Genomic DNA, 18,089 nt, shown 5'->3' on the forward strand with positions numbered 1-18,089 from the left:
ATGTTTGTTTTTTAAAGTCTTAAAGACCCAAATAAAAACATGGCAGCCTTATTTTGTCCAGGTGAGGTGGGGGTGGAGTGGGCAGTACTGATCTGTAAAAACCACATTCACGAATTACTGACCAATGCTAAACGAAATACAGACAAGTACTCAAGAAGACTACACACTTCGGCATGCACTGCGAAACCTTTCAAAGGGACTACAAATCCAAGAATGCAACACAGGCATCAATCGGCGTCTCCATCTATTTTTTTAACGGAGACTACAAACCCCAGAGTATGTGCGACGGAAATGCGGACGCTCAATCCATGTTTAAGAGGCGGGTCTCCAAAACGGGCCTTTTAGCAAACCCCGGCGCAAAGCATGCTGGGGATTGTAGTTCTTTGGAGGCGAAATCGGACCCCTTCCCTGGCCGCCCTATACCGGCGGCTAGACTGCGCATGCGTGTCAGCGGCGTTAGCAGCGGACCGGGCTGGCAGTTCTTTCCTCGGAAGGAGAGATTCCTCTACGATGGAGTCCTACGATGTGATCGCCAACCAGCCTGTCGTGATCGACAACGTGAGTTGCATCTTTCCTATTTCTAAAGGGATTTCTGCTCTCTTCCCCGAAGGGATAGCTTCCCGGGTTTCTGCCCGGCTCTTTGTCACTGGCCCGGCCTGTCAGGCGGGTTCAGCCGCCGTCGCCAACGTCCTCCCCCACCCGTAGTTCGTAGGCAGGGCAGCCAGGCGGCAACCGTGGGATAGAGAACTCTGGAGTAGGCAAAGGAAAGAGCTGTAGTCCGAGCCGGGTCGGTGGGCCCTTGGCTCGAGGGGCCTTAACCGCTCTGTGAACACCGGCGCCTGCCCTGTCCCCAGTGCTTGTTAATTCTATTGGCTGCTCTTGCTGTCTATCTTGACTGGTGACCCCGCCTCTGGGCCTTGCCGGATGAGGACAGCCCTCTGCAGTGATTGGCTCACGCTCCTGCCGTTCTTCCGGGCCGCCTTAGTGTTTCCCTTCTCTAAGGGGCGGGGCGGTGTACCAGCGCTGTGGGGATTGGCTTCGGGAACTCAGTGGCACTAGAAGGGCGAAGGCCCGCCTGCGGGTGGAGGAGAGGGGCTAAGTTTCCTGCGGCCCCGAGCGGGCGGGGCAGCATGGTGGTGTATCTGGGTGGGGCCCGAAAATCTGATGCCAGAAATGGCCGTAGAATTTCAGTTATTTCTATAATTATAAAGTTAATAAAGGCCTAGAAGAAATGAGAATGACAAAGCAAGCTGGGAGATGCCTTTCTATTTGGAACGCCTAATTGTTGACGGAAAAAATTAGCTAAACATAATATTTGCAAGGCTCTCCAGCGCTTACAAGGCGCTTTCATATACATTCGAGTTGGATGCTCACAAAAACTAGGCGGATAGTTAAGGCAGGAAGTTTGATCCTCATTTAATAGTTGAGAAATCTGAAGCGTGAGCCCAAGGTCACACAGGGCTTGACCGGTTATTCCTTTTGCTGGCACCCACGCAAATGCATTAGTAGTGACAAATGGAAAGACTCTGAATACTACTTTTATGGGGAAGGAGGGGCAGTTGTAAAACAACGGCATCTCTGTCTTCAGCTCAAGGGTGATGGTCCCACTAAGATCAGTTGATACCTGTCTGTGCCTCTTCTTGTTGTTAGCTGTGGTGGAGTCTGTTCCGACTCATGACAACCCCAAGCGTGCATAGTAGAATTGCTCCATAGGGTTTTCAAGGCTGTGACCTTTTGGAAGCAGATTGCCAGGCCTTACTTTCCAGGTGCCTCTGGATGGGTTTGAAGTTATCAATCTCCTCAGTCCTAACTGATTCGCCCTGTTGAGCCAGCTCTTGGGTACAGCGTCGCCTTGTTTAAACTTCTCCCCTGCTAGGTAAGTAGGAATTATTTTTCTCAGTTTATGCAGAAAACTGAGGCTTGGAGAGGTTAAATAACATATTCAAACCACCTGGCCTGTGAATTAAGGCACCAAGACTCAGACTTAGATCTGGTTCCAAGTTCCTCACTCTTTCCAAGGAAAGGTTATTTTTGTTCGTTTTTCTTCTCTCGGATGGGTGTGGCTTCTGCTTTGTTTGAGCTCAATGAGGCACCCCTTCTGGGAGAGTTTTTTTTTTTTTTTGTCTCCACTAGACTTTGAAATCCTTGTGGAAAAAGAATGATACTCCTTTATTTTTTATTACTCTCCCGTTTCCATATACACAGTACCTAGGGCAGTGCCTGGCACACACTATGTGCCCAATAAATGTTTTTTCATTGGCCTGATGGGCAGGTGGTTGAATGAATGAACATCTCTTATCACAGTAACAAAGATGTTCCTAAATAAAGGATGGCAGGGAGCCCCCATTATTTACTGAGAGGGTTGAGCAGGACTCCTTGTTCGTGATGCTGATTTCCAGAGAACACTGCTACTTCAGTCTTCAGCCAGTCTGTGTTTCATCTGCCTTTTGCTTAGTTAGAAAGAAATTAGCAATTGGCAACAATTTCCTGTTTTCATCAGCAGTACAAAGGAGCAGTCCAGCCATCCAACCCAGGGGATCCTTTGCTTCTTGAATGGCTGGGCAGGAGTTCTGTCTCCAGCCAGTCTCTTTAATGTTGTTTAAACTAATGCGTCTTAGTTTCTCCTTTGTCTTTCCTGGTAATGTATTTGAAATGCATCAAAGCAGTGGTGCATTTTCAGTTTTAATGTTTAAAGGATTGACTTTTCTCTGGGAAAACATTTCCTTCATTCTGCCAGTAATTCTGCCAAAAGGTGAAGTAGGAGCTTAAGTCATTTTCTCATTAGGACTTCCCAAATATCTGCCACATTTTTAGATTTGGAGCCTTGGGTAGTTCTTGCTGTTTGAAATTTAGAGGGTTTTTGTTTTTAATTCTCAAGATAAAAGGTGGGTAGGAAAAATCATTTGAAATATTTGAGCCAACTTTATGAGAATAGTGTGTTACTGGCAGATTTAAGCTCTGCATAGCTTAACATCTTGCTAAAATTTTACTTCTGGGCTACGGAGAGTACAACTAAAGAAAGGAGGACAAAAGAAATAGGGAAAAGAGGGAAGAGCCTCATCGCAGTTCACAGCCTTTCCCAGTCTTAAGGCAATTGTGACCACTCCTTTCATCTTTCTCTGCTTCTCTGGCATCAAACCAATTCATCAGAATTAATGAGGAAAATGGAGACGTGTGTGTGTGTGCGCGCGTGTGTGCGTGTGATGATGCACACGTTTTAATGACAACAATAAAGTGATAGGTATTTCTGAAAGTTAAGTATAAGTAATTCCTTCCCAAAGGCATACCATAGATACTAACACAGGAAGAGAACAGCACTTTGATCAGAAAACTGAGTTTATTCTAAAGCTGAAATTTTTACTAAAATCTTAAAGCTACAGTTCTGTCCTAAATAGATCAAGGTTCTGATCAGTCTTTGTGACTATGTGGTCCCAAATGCAGTAACAGTATCAGATCTTCAGAAGTTCATCAGAAAGCTAAGAATTTCACCGTTTTGTTTTGTTTTGTTTTCCAGATGTCTTGCTGCTTCAGCCTCCTTTTAAGAAATATATTTTTTAATTTTTTTATCGTGCTTTAAAGTGAAAGTTTATAGCTCAAGTTAGTTTTTCATACAAAAATTTATACACACATTGTTATGCGACCCTAGTCTCTCTCTCTGTTACGTGACAGCACACCCCTCCTTTCCACCTGGGATTTCTCGCGTCCATTCAACCAGCTCATGTCCCTTTCTGCCTTCTCATCTTGCCTCCATACAGGAGCTGCCCATTTAGTCTTATGTATCTACTTGAACTAAGACGCACACTCTTCACAAGTAGCCTTTGATGTCTTATAGTCCAGTCTAATCTTTGTCTGAAGAGTTGGCTTGGGGAATTGTTTTAGTTCTGGGTTAACAGAGAGCCTGGGGGCCATGTCTTTCGGTGTTCGTCCAATCTCAGTCAAATCATTAAGTACGGTCCTTTTACTAGAATTTGAGTTCAGCACCCCACTTTTTTCCTGCTCTGTCAGGAACTTTCTGTTGTGTTCCCTGTCAGGGTGGTCATTTGGTGGTAGCCAGGCACCATCTGGTTCTTCTGGTCTCAGGCTGATGGAGTCTCTGGTTTATGTGGCCCTTGTCTCTTCTGCCCATATTTTCCTTGTGTCTTTGGTGTTCTTCACTTTCCTTTGCTCCAGGTAGGTTGGGACCAATTGATACATCCTAGATGGCCGCTCGCTAGCTTTTAAGACCCCAGACACCACTCTCCAAAGTGGGATGCAGAGTGTTTTCTTAATAAACTTTGTTACTCCAGTTGACCTAGACGTCCCCTGAACCCATGATGCCCAGACACCTGCCCCTGCTGCACTGTCCCTCGAAGTGTTTGGTTGTATTCAGGAAACTTCTTAGCTTTTGGTCTAGTCCAGGTGTGCTGACTTCCCGTGTATTGTGTGTTGTCCTTCCCTTCACCTAAGATAATTCTTATCCACTATCTCCCTCCTTCCGCACCCCGGTAACTATCAAAGAATGTAAAAATGAAATATTTTAAACATACAGAAAATTTCAGAGAAGTATATAAAAGCATGCATGTAGCGTGTCTACCACCCAGTTTTAATAAATGTTGACATTTTGCCGTATTTGCTTCAGGGTTAGGAAATAAAACATTACAGATACAATCGAAGCCACTTTGTACTCCTCCAGAACTCCCTTTCTTTCTGTTTCAGAAGCAACCCCAGAAACAACCATCATCATAAAATTGATGCGTTCCTTTCCATCCATGATTTTAGGGATATATGTACTTTATATATGTGTGTGTGTATAGTATTTGTATTTTGAAATTTCATTTGCGTTATCATCTTATCTGCCGGCTCTTATTCTTTATTTTTATCATAGAAAATTTCAAACAACTATAAAAGTAGAGGGAACAATATAATATTCACGTACACATTACCTTAGCTGTAACAATTATCAATACTTGGCCAATCTTTTCAACTACATTTATACCCACTTCCCCCTTCCACACTCTTTTAAAAACACAATCAATATACTATTATTACCCCTAATAAAATTAACAATAATTTTTTCATGTCATCAAAATTGAAATTTACAATTAGCAATTTTTTTTATTAACCAATTTGTCATCAGCTCTTAAGATCCTACTAATGCTGATTCACTTAAGTTTTAGGGACACTAGTATTAGCTGAGCGAATGAAGTCAATGTGTTTATTTAGCATTACCACTTGCAATGTGACATTCAGACTGTTGGTTGTGCAACTTCAGCAAGAATCCATCCATAAGTAGCTCGATGGAAAGGGTAAAGAGGAGGTGACTTGTAGAGATACTTTCACGCTCAATTATATATATTTTGAGGGCCAAGGATGTGCCTCTTACTAAGCTAGGTGTTCTGAATGTAAGAAAAAAACAGGTACTGTGCAGAGGGAGAAGCGTCATTAATTAGTTGCTGGGAAGGCCTAGAATAAGGGCCTCAAACTCAATGCCTGCGGAGGCAAGTAGGAACAGAAATACATTTGAAAAATGGAGGATGGGATGTCCTGAAAGCACTGTGTAGAATCTGGAAGGTACACTTGAGTATGCCTGGCCAAAGGGCCAGCTGCTTCTCATTTCCAGCCAATTGTCCCCATGCAGGAATAGCAGGCCCAGTGTTGCCAGATCTTCTGATTTTTCAAGAGAAATGAGAAATACTAAATTTCATATGCAATCCAATTTTTAACTGTTGGGAGTTAATTTAAAAGTGCTTTGTGGTCTGTAGAGACAGAAAGTACATTAGTGGTTGCCTAGGGCTGGGAGAGTTGAGGGGGGGAATGAGGAGTGACTGCTTAAGGATATGGGGTTTCTTTTTGGGGTGAATAAAAAGTTCTAAAATTAAATTGTGGTGATAGCTGCACAACTCTGTGACTATACTAAAAACCATTGAATTACACATTTTAAATGGGTAAATTGTATGGTATGTGACTTATATCTCAATATAGCTGTTTTTAAAACAGTACTTTGTGGGCCAAACAAAACATGTCTTTGGGCAAAAATGGGCCACCAGTTAACCTGTGCCCTAGAATCTGTGGCTTCACCTCTCTCAGCATCCTTTTCCCACTTGTAAAATTGGAGACAAGTAGTCTCCCTCTCAGCGTGGCAGGAATAACCAGGAGTGCTTAGGTTAAAGGTTGCCCAAACCACAAGGCCTATAGCCAGCAGGCACTGCAGGCACCTTGCTGAGGATTTGCTATTTGTTTGCCTGCATCAGGAGAACAGTCGGTGGTGGCTGGCAGCAAACATGAAACCTTAAAAATCAAATATTTGATGAGATTCCTTTTTCATGAAGCTGACTACAGGCATTTGTTTACTTGGCTTTGCCATAGTGAATAACAAAGAGAGTGGCAGCTCATTTGCCAGGTACACAGTTCCTAACTGCAAATACTGATAAAGAAATTGGCATGATCCTTTTGTTTGGTCTCATGGTTTGTCTTGAGCAGAGTAGAGGCAGCTCAACCGCCTCCCCTGTTCCCACCCATTCTTCACCTAATTCCTGGTCTGGCAGGCCAGCTCTGGGACTGCAGGGACATGCTGGGTCTGGTTCCACCTTGTGCATCATTATCGACGCTGCCTTCACGTTTCCTGTACCACCTCTGCCTTGGGCTTCTGGCCTTCCAGCTGCTCATTCAGGTTCCATACAGTAGGTTTCACCTGCCAGTCACTGTAGTTGATTTTCATTGTAGTCAGCTACCCAGTATTGAGTACCCAGCAAATGTCAAGTACTGCTGATTATAAAGTCTCTGACCTCAAGGAACTTGGACAAAAAAGACAAAAAACGTAAACCATAAATTCTAAAAGAAAGCACAATGAAATGCATGCTCCCTCGTGGTACAGGCCATGGTGATTTGTGTGACATAGTAGGTGGAGGATAATTAATTCCTACTGGGGATTATTCTTCAGGAGGAAGGTGGTGTTATTGGAACTGGGCCTGTTATACTTTTGATGAAAAGGAGGACAGACAGGAAGAAAGGAGTCTGGCGTCTTAGTCTTCCTGGTAACCCAGACTCTGTCTAGGCCTTGTGCAAATCTACTGAAAATCAAATCTCCAGGAAAATCACTTCTTGAAAATTTCCAAGGTCAGAAGAGCAGGACTCATCTTTACTTTTCTTGTTTTCCACCTCTGCCAGGAGATCCAATTAGTCCGGCTGTGTCACCACACCCAGATGAAGGCAATGAGCAATCCTGAAGGCTTGAGTTAATAAGTTCCCAGAGTTTTGTGTTTAGTGCCTTTCTCACCTCTCCATCCTGCTGTCTCAGAGCCCTTAGGTTTGCAGTAGGATAGTTCTCTTTCTTTCCCAGGCTTTCGATTCAGTTTATAGCTGCACCTTTTCAAGGCTCTTTGCCACACTGACTAGGCCAATGAGTTTGCACATTTTCCCCTGATTTCTGCCTCTTCTGTTGCTCCATTAAGGAGCCCTGGTGGTGCAGTGGTTAAAGTGATTGACTGCTAACTGAAAGGTTGGCAGTTTGAAACCACCAGTGGCTCCACAGGAGAAAAATGTGGCAGACTGCTTCTATAGAGATTTACAGCCTTGGAAACCCTTTGGGGTCACTGTAAATCGGAATCAACTCGACAGCAGTGGATTTGGTTTTTTGTTTTTGTTGCTGCCTTAGAGAATTGGCTTGCCTTGCTTTCCCCCAAACTGCTTCCCCTGTCCTTCAGCCACTCCTCACTTCCTCCCTGAAACCTCTGTCTTGCCAGAGTCAGGCACCAGGATGGCCAGTGTCACTTCCCCTTTTCCTGTAAGAAGAACAGGAATAAGGGAGGGAACCAGGGGTGTTGCTGGGAAGCCTTTGGTGCAAAGATAACCTTAGCTGTTTAACGTCACCTGATGTGTTTACTGCTTGCTTTGTGGGTTCTGGGATTGTCACACTCTGCCCCAGAAGTAGCCACAAGGCATGTGTACCCCAGTTACACGTGCAGCCGCAAACTGCGATGGAGTAGAAGGGACCAGCACATCAAGTGTGGTGGCAGAAGAATTAAGAAGCAAGAAAACAGTGTGTTTGCAAGTAATATCTAGCCTTGACATCTGTCCTGCATGGTGTCTAAAGTTATTGTTTATATTGGTTGGGCCCTGGGTGATGACAGAGATACTTGTGGTAGAAGCCAGACACCCCATATAACCTATTATGTCCTGGAGCCTCAAGATTGCTACCTTAGGTCTCTTCTTCTATTGTCAAACAAGGCTTTAGAGCTTCCCTGTCTTTTAGCATCTGGAGACCAGCTAGTAAAACAAAGCATAGTGCTCTGTCCCTGCGGTAAGACCTAGATGACGTGTTCCGTCAGAGTCAGCTTCAAACATGACAACGCTCATGGTGGTGTCTGTCATAGAAGCATGGAAGGCAGAGAGAGCTCAGGCCTGAGCTGGGAAAATAGGTTAGCAGCATCCCATGATGGTAGATCAGAAAGAAGCACGCACTTTTCCAACCTTGATTGCCTTCCCAAACTTGGCCACTTTGAGGCTTCTAGGTGCTTTCCTCTTCTTCTCCCAGGTTTTCTCTGTTTTTCTTTCCTTTATTAATATTATTTTTAATTCCGAAAGTAAAACACGTTAAATGGAGAAAAGTCAAAGAATACAGAAAAATCAAACAGTACTTTGCGTATATGGTAAAAGTTCTCCTCATCACCATCCCCAGGCCTATTTCCCTCCCTTTGGTGTGCACACACCATTTTCTATGCTCATACAAATCTATATATTATACATGTATAAAAAGTCTCTCTTTTTTTTTTTTTAATAAAAACGAAACCCTATTATACACATCATTCTAGAATCTCCTCTTGTTTTTGTGATATTTATGACTTCTCTCTCTCTTTCTTCTCAGGGATCCGGTGTGATTAAAGCTGGTTTTGCTGGTGATCAAATCCCCAAATACTGCTTTCCAAACTAGTAAGTTGTTCTGTAGCTTAGTTAGAAGTGTGGGAGGGCTGTCAACTCTGTTATAGGAGAAGAAATTTCTCACTCCGATCAGCCCTGGTAGTCAAAACAACATAAGCAAGGCACAGGAGCTGGCTTTTAAAGTAAACAAAGGAAACAGTTGTCACCATGGTACAATCTGAGAGGCACAGACAAGAGGCTCTTTTTTAAATCTGATTTTATCTGATGCCCCAAATTTTATCATTATTGACTAATTCCTTTGGATGATTGTCTCTTTGGATTAAAATTCTCTTATCACCCAGGACGGAGTTTAATTTTACACCATACCCTACCATATTAGAGTGAGTTTCTCAGAGTTTTCCTCCTGAGGGAGAGGGACTGGGAAGAGTAGGGCACAGGTGCCTGGGGAATGGGCTTAAAGGGGGAGAGAAAGGAAAAAGGTTATCTGTCACAGTTACAATATCACAGTTTTACTTAGTAGAGATCCTGGGAAAGGAGACCACAAAAAAAAGGAGACTTAACATTTTTTTATTTAACCATCCTTTTAGAAATTATTGTTTTCTTCTCAGTCTACATAATACCTTGGTGTAGGAAAAGAACTAGAGTTATTGAATCCTCTATAATGTGTTTTACTAACACAAAATAATATAAATATACTAAAAACATGAAATAATCTAAAATAATTGTTACATTGCTTGTTGTTGTTCATAATTACTACATGTTCATTGTAGAAATTTTGGAAAATGTAGGAGCCCTGGTAGTGCAGTGGGTAAGCACTTGGCTGTTAACCAAAAGGTCAACGGTTTGAACCCACCTGCTGCCTACGGGGGAAAGATGTGGCAGTCTGTTTCCGTAAAGATTTATAGCCTTGGAAACCCTGTAGGGCAGTTCTACCCTGTCCTAGAGGGCCACTGTGAGTCAGAATCAACTCAACGGCAGTGGGTTTGGCAGCAAATTATAAAGAAGAAAATCAAAATCAACTGGAACCTCACTCTGCAAAGATAATCACAGTAAAATTTGCATATATTTCCTTCTAAGTTAGCATCTGTACATCCTTCCCATGTTCTGCTGTGAAACGAAAAGTGAAGACCCTCCCCCCTCTCTTTTGTAGTGTGGGCAGACCGAAGCATGTGCGTGTCATGGCAGGAGCCCTTGAAGGTGATATCTTCATTGGCCCCAAAGCTGAGGTAATTCCCAGGCTGAAAGAAGCCTCAAGCCAGCAGAGGACTGTCATTAGTTACCACATGGGAAGTGTCCCAGTAGTCAGACACAGCCATAAGTAAAAGGAGCAATTTTCTTAAAATCTCCCTGCTCCTAGGCCTAGGCCATTTATTCCTTCCATGAGCAGCTTCTGGTCTTGGAGAGGAAATATCTGGAACCCCACTTTGGGCAACATTGAAACCATATGTTGCTATTTTGCCAGTGGTCAAATTGACTGTTTGCTTATCTTTTTGGCACAACGGATTCAAGAGGGACATCCTGGCTGGGATACCCTGGGGGTGAGTTAATTAGCAGTTTTGGCAAAGCCCTCAGGCAGCTTCTAGCAAGCAGAACAACAGAATCATTGTTGCCAACCTCGGCCCCAAGTGCTGAGACCCAGAAGTGGGAGCCAGATTGTTAAAAGAGCCAGGAGATTGTGTCCTGGGACCAGGCAATGAGGAGGGACCTCCTGTCTCTCGTCCTAGGGGCACCTAAGGGCCCACGGAAATGCAGAAGCCCTCTGCTTTGCCAGCTGCTTGGGTAGGGAAGGCACGTTGCAGCACAGAGTCCATAGACTTGGAGAATGGGTACCTGTCTTTAGTTCAAGAGTGAGGGCTGTTGCGGGGGAGCTTAGGGAGCTGAGCACTTCCTGACGATCCAGCCACAGCACAGTCCTGGGATAGCTGGGTCTCAGGCAGCCTGGCAGAGCGGTTGACTGCTGCTGCCAATTCCTGCTCTCTGCCCCCAGGAGCACCGAGGTCTGCTCTCTATCCGCTATCCAATGGAGCATGGCATTGTCAAGGACTGGAACGACATGGAGCGCATCTGGCAATATGTCTATTCTAAGGACCAACTGCAGACTTTCTCAGAGGAGGTGAGGGCCCTGTGTGCAGGGCGCCCCTGCACAGGGATGCAGAGCTGGCCAGAGCACCACCCCAGAAATGATGATGACGATGATAACTGCCAAGAATGTTTGAGTGCTTATGGGCACCAGGCCATGTGCTTTTCAGACACGTTTGAATTTAATCTTACACCATTCCTTGGAGATACAGGTAGTATTGTCTCCATTTTACAAACAAAGAAACAGAGGTTCAGAGAAGCCAAGTAATATTTCCAGGATCACAGAGTAAATAAAGTGGTAGAGATGGGAGTTAAACCCATGTCTTTTGAACTTCAGAGCCTATATTCTGTAACTTCTAGGGAACTGTCAACTCAGAAATGTGAAGGAAATTGCATACTAGGCATATCAGAATTTCCAGAGGAGGAATATGTTCAGTTTTTTTAAAAGCACATTGAAAATTTCAAAAATTTTAAAGATTTTTATCATAATCATTCAGAATTTAGAGTTTAACAGAATCTTGGCGTTTGGAGATATGCGGTAGATGATATAGGGGCCTACGTAGGGAGCCCCAGTGGTGCAATGGTTAAGCACTGAGCTGCTGACCAAAAGGCTGGTGGTTTGAATGCATCAGCCGCTCCATGTGAGAAAGATGTGACAGTCTGCTTCCGTAAAGATTACGGCTTTGAAAACCTTATGGGGCATTTCTACTTTGTCCCATAGGGTCACTCTGAGTTGGAATTGACTCAATGCCAATGGGTTGAGTTTATATAAGAATCTTGGAGGACAAAGAAGGGGGTGCGGGGGTGGAGGCGAGGCCAGAATGAGACTTTAAAAATGGCATGAATTTGGGAAGTTGAGAAACTGACTTGGGCAGGGGTAGATGACAGGCTCACCTTGGCCTTTTTGGAGGCAGTCTGAAAAACGGCCCCCCTTTAGCCAGCCACATGAGGACTTCACTGAGAACTAATGAGAGGTAGAGATCTGGCCTCCCCCTGATTCCCGGCTGGGCATCTTTCCCCAGCATCCTGTGCTCCTGACGGAGGCGCCTTTAAATCCACGGAAGAACCGGGAACGAGCTGCTGAAGTTTTCTTTGAGACCTTCAATGTGCCAGCCCTTTTCATCTCCATGCAAGCTGTGCTCAGCCTGTGAGTAGCAGCCTGGTTGGCCAGCCTGTCTTCTTAGGGACTTTGGCAGAATCGAGGCTGCCTGTCCTTTGGGTTGGGCTGGTTCAGAGTAGCTAGAGCACCCCCGCTAGGAAAGGGTTAAAGATGGTGGGAAAGGGAGGGAGACTGCTGCTGAGACCCAGCACTGAGGCTTCTCAGTTGAAACCAAAAGAGGAGATATGGCCTGTGTTGAGACTGTATCCCACCTCAGTGCTCTCAGCAGGTTTGGTGCCCAAGGCTCTCTCCTGGGCTTGCTTGGAAGACCACATGCTGCTACAGCTCTTCCTGAAAGCTCCTGTAATGGGTTCAAATATTTATTTAGTGCCTATTGTGTGCCAGGTGCTATGCTAGGTTGGAGATACAATCATGATCAAAACACCACACCACCACGGGCCCTATTCTCACGCCCTGTCATTCCTGTCATGCTCCCAGCCTGCCTCACACCAGTGGGAGGTCTACTGCAGCAGTCTTCACTGGGAGCCTGCAGATGGGATTTGTTTGGCCCCATTAAAAAATTGTGAGCCAGCATTTAAAAATTGAGAGATTTCATATCAAAATCCAATTTCTGGCTTCTTTTAAAAAATAGGAAGATCTGATAATTCTGGGCTTGCATTCCTCAAGGGCAAAAATCAGCTGGAACGGTTTTGTGTGCCTGACGTCACCACAATTTACCATTCTCTATCGCCTTCCCAACACTCAGGCAGTGTGTGTCAGTTGCTGTTTATCAAAGATTGGACCTTTTTCCCCACACAGTAGGGAAATCTGTGTCTGTACCCTTGTCTCCCAACAGAAAGAAAATTAAAGACAAATCTAGAAGGCCATGTGGGAAGAAAAGTAGTTTTTTATGGAAGTAAAAGTCTTATTTCCCTTTACTCACTTAATTTGCCTGCCTGGCCCCTATAGGCATTTAAGTTTTTTCCTCTTGTACAGAGAGTGAAAGCTCTGCCCCTGGCTGAGTCCCCTACAGCAGTTGAAGGCCGGGCCATCTCCTCCTGTGCATGGGGGAGGGAGCTTGGAGGAGCTCAGCTCCTTTCGTTCAGCTTCCATGCTCAGGCATCCTTAGTACTCAGCCCATTCTAAGGCGACCTCTAAAAAAAGCAGGCCCAAGCCTTGGTTTAGCTAACATCGAACTCTAAAAAGAAGTGTTTCTTCCCAGGGTGGGGAGGCAAGGGTTAGTGATGGTTTATCCCCTTTGCTTCAGTTATGCCACAGGCAGGACCACAGGTGTGGTGCTGGATTCTGGGGATGGCGTCACCCATGCCGTGCCCATCTATGAGGGCTTTGCCATGCCCCACTCTATCATGCGCATTGACATCGCCGGCCGTGACGTCTCCCGCTTCCTTCGCCTCTACCTGCGCAAAGAGGGCTATGACTTCCACTCATCCTCCGAATTTGAGATTGTCAAGGCCATAAAAGAAGTGAGTGCTGCCCCATGGGCCTTGGATGGGATGGAGAATGGGAGCAGGGCAGCCAGGCCTTGGATGACCTGGGAGTGAAGGGATGTGAAGCTCCCATCCTGGAGGTCAGGCTCCCTTCTCCAGGCAGCTGTGTGACCTCACATTGACAGATTCAGCTTCCTGACGTGCTGCCATCTGGCGGGGGAAAAGGGAGCTTCTTCCATTTCTTAAGCTGGGTGGGTGATGAGTACACAGGTGTTGATTATGGTTTTTATACCTTATGTATAAGTTACATATGTTCTTTCATATTCTCAAAGATGTCATAATACATTTTTCTTTTCAAATAAACGGGACTGCCCCCTAAAACTATAGGGAAACCTTTGAGCTGGATAGGAGGACCCAAAGCCATAGTCTTTATGAATGGTAGAAGGAGAAAGATGCCTGGGCCTCGGCTAAAGCTTGGTTGTGGTCTCAAATTCCAGATCTAGAGAACCAAGTTCCCAAGCTTTCCCACCAGGAAGGTGGAACAGCTAAGAATGCATATCCCACACATTCATCCAGGGAAGGCCAACAGATGCCTCCCTGCCCCTGCTTCTGAGTGGCAGCTCTTAGGACCTTGAGCGCAATCAGTGTAGGAGGGCAGCTTTCTGTGGCAGCACACCACACCCCTGGACGTTGACCAAGAATGTGCTGAGTTTCTTTCCAGCCTGACTGTCATGCTTGGTTCTGCAGAGAGCCTGCTACCTATCCATAAACCCCCAGAAGGATGAGACACTGGAGACGGAGAAAGCTCAGTACTACCTGCCCGACGGCAGCACCATTGAGGTAGGTGACCAGACCTCTCTTCTCAGTCCCTTCAGGCCCACACAGGCTCTGGGCTTAAACTGAACTACCCACAAGGAGAGTGGAATCAGATGGACCAAACCTTTTAAACTGTCTGCCTGGAGCAGTGTAGCTCTTAAGCAGCACTGTCTCCTGCAGAGTGAGGCAATAGGGAATTTACTGCCTCTCGTGTGAAGGGAAGGAGTCCCCAGAGGTATTTTCCTAGGTTGGGATGAAATCAGGAATTGGGATGGTTAGTGCTATCTTTGACCTCTCTTGGGTACCACATAGGGTGGCCTTCAGACTGAGCTGCCTCTTCCTGAAGGTCCAGGTATAAGAAGAAATCCCCATGAATGAATGAATCCGTGTATTAATGCCAGAGGTCTCAGCTAGAAAATGCTAGAGCTAGGATTAAACATTTCCTCAGAGGCCCTGTATCTACTCTTCATTCCTCCAGGCCCTTGACATACAGAATTCTTCCTGAGCCTGGTCGTCATAGGCCCCTGGTTACTAAGAGGTGGGCAGAAGGGGCTTTTCCATTTTCCACCCCCAAAGGGACCTTGGCCCCAGCCCCAGCCTCTGAAGCTGGCCCTCCACCTGCAGATTGGTCCTTCCCGATTCCGGGCTCCTGAGCTGCTGTTTAGGCCAGACCTGATTGGTGAGGAGAGCGAGGGCATCCATGAGGTCCTGGTGTTTGCCATTCAGAAGTCGGACATGGACCTGCGGCGCACACTTTTCTCCAACATTGTCCTCTCGGGAGGCTCCACCCTGTTCAAAGGTTGGTCTGTGCTCTCGGGCCCTTCCCCAGGAAGCTTCCAGACCCTGCTAGGTCCAGACACTCAGAAGATTGACTTGAAATTCTCCTTTTCTGCCCATTCAGGTTTTGGTGACAGGCTACTGAGTGAAGTGAAGAAACTGGCTCCAAAAGATGTGAAGATCAGGGTAGGAGCATGTGGGGAGCTGGGCCTGGGAGGAACTGGGCCTCCAAGGGTCTGGAGTGTCACATGGTGTGGCTCCTAGACAGCTTCTCAGCCTACACACTGACCCTGAGGCCTACGTCTGCCAGAGTGGAGGACCTGTTCTCACTCTCCCTCTTCACTTGAAAGGAGGGCAGTTCTAATACCCAAATGGGCCAGGGTTCCAGGCTGAGCACCCCACATGTCTTTCTGAGAAACTGTAAACATGACAGGAGATTGACTTCTGCTGCTCCTGTGCCCCCTGCCCAGGGCTCCCCTGAAACAGTGTGGTATGGGAAGGAGTCAGAGAATTGGCCAGCCTGAGGAAAGGAGAGAATCTAAATGAGGGAGTGAAGCTTCTGCCATGGAATCTGCATCCTCCCTCCCCCCAGCAGGGCAGAGTCTTACCCCTAGATAACCTCAGCTTCCCTGGAAACTGTAGATATGTAGAGCTGCTGGAAGCCTGCTTCCCCAAATGAATGTCAGGCTGGCCACACTACCCCCAGGAGAAGCCCAGGGCCCAGCCTGTTGTGGGAAAGACATCCACTGCCTTGGGCAGTAGGGTGGGGAATAAAGACACATCAGAGGGGAAAGGGTGGCGGGGATGGAAGTCTCAGATTCCTTCTTCCACCCATCCTTGCAGATATCTGCACCTCAGGAGAGACTGTATTCCACATGGATTGGGTGAGTAGTTCTTTCGAAAATAAAAGCAGAAGAGGAAGCGAAGGCATTGCTTACCCCTCAGCACCCCCATCCATTTCTCCCAGAAGAGCCTGGTCTGGTGTGGCCCCACGGGCCCTGGCTGGCTCCAGGAATACCCACTCTCACACTGTTTCTTTGGATTCCCTCCACTCCAGGGGCTCTATCCTTGCCTCCTTGGACACCTTTAAGAAGATGTGGGTCTCCAAGAAGGAATACGAGGAAGATGGTGCCCGGTCCATCCACAGGAAAACCTTCTAACGTTGGGACATCATCTTCACCTCTCTGAAGTTAACTCCCACTTTAAAACTCGCTTTCTTGAGTCGGAGTGTTTGCGAGGAACTGCCTGTGTATGCGAGTGCGTGTGTGGGTGCGTGGGTACGAGTGTGTGTGAATATGCGAGTGTGGTGTGGCCCAGGGATCCCGGGGCCCAGAAAGGACGATGAACTACCCACAATGGCGATGGCCTGAGGCCTGGGGTTGACCACTGACTGGCCCTGATGGGGAAAAGTGCTGGCAGAGGGCCCCAGTCCTGTCACCTGGGCCTTTGTCTGGCTGTGTGGGACTATGTTTACTACCAGAGGGAGGTAAACCCAACCCCTGCCCCCAGACCTCACTGCTGCCTGTGCCAGGCTGGGCTAGCCCCTCCCCCCAGCCTCCCCAGGGTGGCTTGTCCCAGGCAGCCGCTGCCTCCCTTGTTCACTATTCAGCTTTTGATGCCTCTTAATCATGCACTGAGGGCTGGGGCCAGGGTTGAGTTCTGTTTGGTTTTAGTGCACGTCGGGCTTGGGAAGCTGGAAAAGCGCTCCAGGAACTCTTACAGAGATTCTGGGGCCAAGGAGAGGACAGAATGTCCTCAAGTTCACGTGGGGACCAGGGCCACACTGGGCACTTGAGGAGGACCGGAGTAGTGCTACTTCTGATCAGCTGCAGAGTTGATGCTCAACCCCAGCCCCACCCGGGGGTCACAGGAGAGTTTAAGGAGCCTGTTGGCTACAGATCCTGTTAGTTGCTTTTCATCCATTTTTGTCTCAATGCCACCTTCAGTTTTATTTATTAAAGTGTTTGTTCAGTAAGGGGACTGGAAAGAGTGGAGCTCATCACCTCCTGCCCATCAGTCACCCTGTTCACACTAATGTTTACAGCACCTAAGCTTAGTGTAGCACCCAAGGCCCCACCGGTCCCTGCTAGTGGTCAACTGACAGTACCCATAAGCCTCAGGGCTGGTGTGGGATTGGAGGCTACCCTAGAGGGCACTCCCACAGCCTCTTTTGTTCTCCCTCTTCCACTTGTTCACTGCCCTGGAATCAACAGGCTGGCTGCTGGTCAAATTTGCTAAAATGGGAAGTAGAACCACTTTCTTTGGCAGAAGCCCCTAGTAAAGGGGGAGTGTTGGAGACCCAGTCCCCTTAGGACCAGAGAAAGAGCTGCAATGAAAACAGCATTAACCAAGTTGCCTTTTCCACTCTAGCTGACCAGAGGAGCTAGGCTGTAAAGGCAGGAAAGCCCCTCTGGGCTGATCTTGTGCCATTCTTGACTTTGGACCTATTTGGGGAGGGAGGGAGGGTGCCAGACCAGAGTGCCAGGAGTTGATGGGCTCAGGCTCATCTCTGGTCCAGTAGGGCCAGGTGCCTACCCTGGACTGGATTGCCCCCCTAGCAGTAGTCCAAAGGCCTTCAGCCCAGGTGGTGCAAGGCTGGGGCTAGCATGCCTTCACTGGCACCCTCACCTGTGGTACCAAGACCCACCCAATTCCAAATTCCAGGCAGTATTCTCCCCCATGCCATCCTGTGACCAAAGGCCCCTGCCAGATGTGGGCCTCAGCAGCAGGTGTGTGTGAAAGCGATGTGGCGACCCGCGGACTGCAGTGTGCTTAACCAGCTCACCTCCCTTCTCTTAGCCCAAGCCTGTCCCTCGCGCAGCCTCTCACAAACCACGTTGCCTGGTGGGGCCCGGTGTACTTAAATAAAGTTGTTCCAATAGACATGTCAGCTGGATGGTGTGGTGTAGGTGCGGGAAGCAGGAGGAGCTGCAGTCCTTGAAGCTGAGGCCAGGAGTGGGCCTAGTCCGGCCTCAAGAGGGCATTGTTGCACAAACCAGACTTGTCCAGCTCAT

General features: G+C 47.0%; 1 protein-coding gene across 2 annotated transcripts; it reads left to right on the forward strand.

The window, feature by feature from the left end:
• The first annotated feature begins 423 nt into the window (after positions 1–423).
• On the forward strand, positions 424–17,956 carry ACTR1A (actin related protein 1A). Of its 2 annotated transcripts, none has more exons than XM_023546781.2 (11): positions 424–558; positions 8,843–8,907; positions 10,007–10,082; positions 10,844–10,969; positions 11,958–12,082; positions 13,302–13,518; positions 14,230–14,322; positions 14,875–15,097; positions 15,200–15,261; positions 15,919–15,959; positions 16,133–17,956. In XM_023546781.2, exons 1-11 carry the CDS (start codon positions 511–513, stop codon positions 16,233–16,235), a joined length of 1,179 nt encoding a protein of 392 aa, XP_023402549.1. In that variant the 5' UTR covers positions 424–510; the 3' UTR covers positions 16,236–17,956. The 2 variants fall into 2 exon arrangements, with proteins under 2 accessions (XP_023402549.1, XP_003409198.1); XM_003409150.4 differs by having other exon boundaries at positions 14,923–15,097.
• The last annotated feature ends 133 nt before the right edge of the window (positions 17,957–18,089 follow it).

Source organism: Loxodonta africana, chromosome 16, assembly GCF_030014295.1.
Source record: "Loxodonta africana isolate mLoxAfr1 chromosome 16, mLoxAfr1.hap2, whole genome shotgun sequence".
In the NCBI taxonomy this organism is placed as follows: domain Eukaryota; kingdom Metazoa; phylum Chordata; class Mammalia; order Proboscidea; family Elephantidae; genus Loxodonta; species Loxodonta africana.

Bases quoted from the DNA above. Each gene is read 5' to 3' on its own strand.
- ACTR1A (XM_023546781.2), top strand. From the start codon at position 511: ATGGAGTCCTACGATGTGATCGCCAACCAGCCTGTCGTGATCGACAAC. The intron at 10,970-11,957 runs GTGAGGGCCCTG...ATCTTTCCCCAG, and splicing joins TGCAGACTTTCTCAGAGGAG to CATCCTGTGCTCCTGACGGA. The intron at 15,262-15,918 runs GTAGGAGCATGT...CCATCCTTGCAG, and splicing joins CAAAAGATGTGAAGATCAGG to ATATCTGCACCTCAGGAGAG.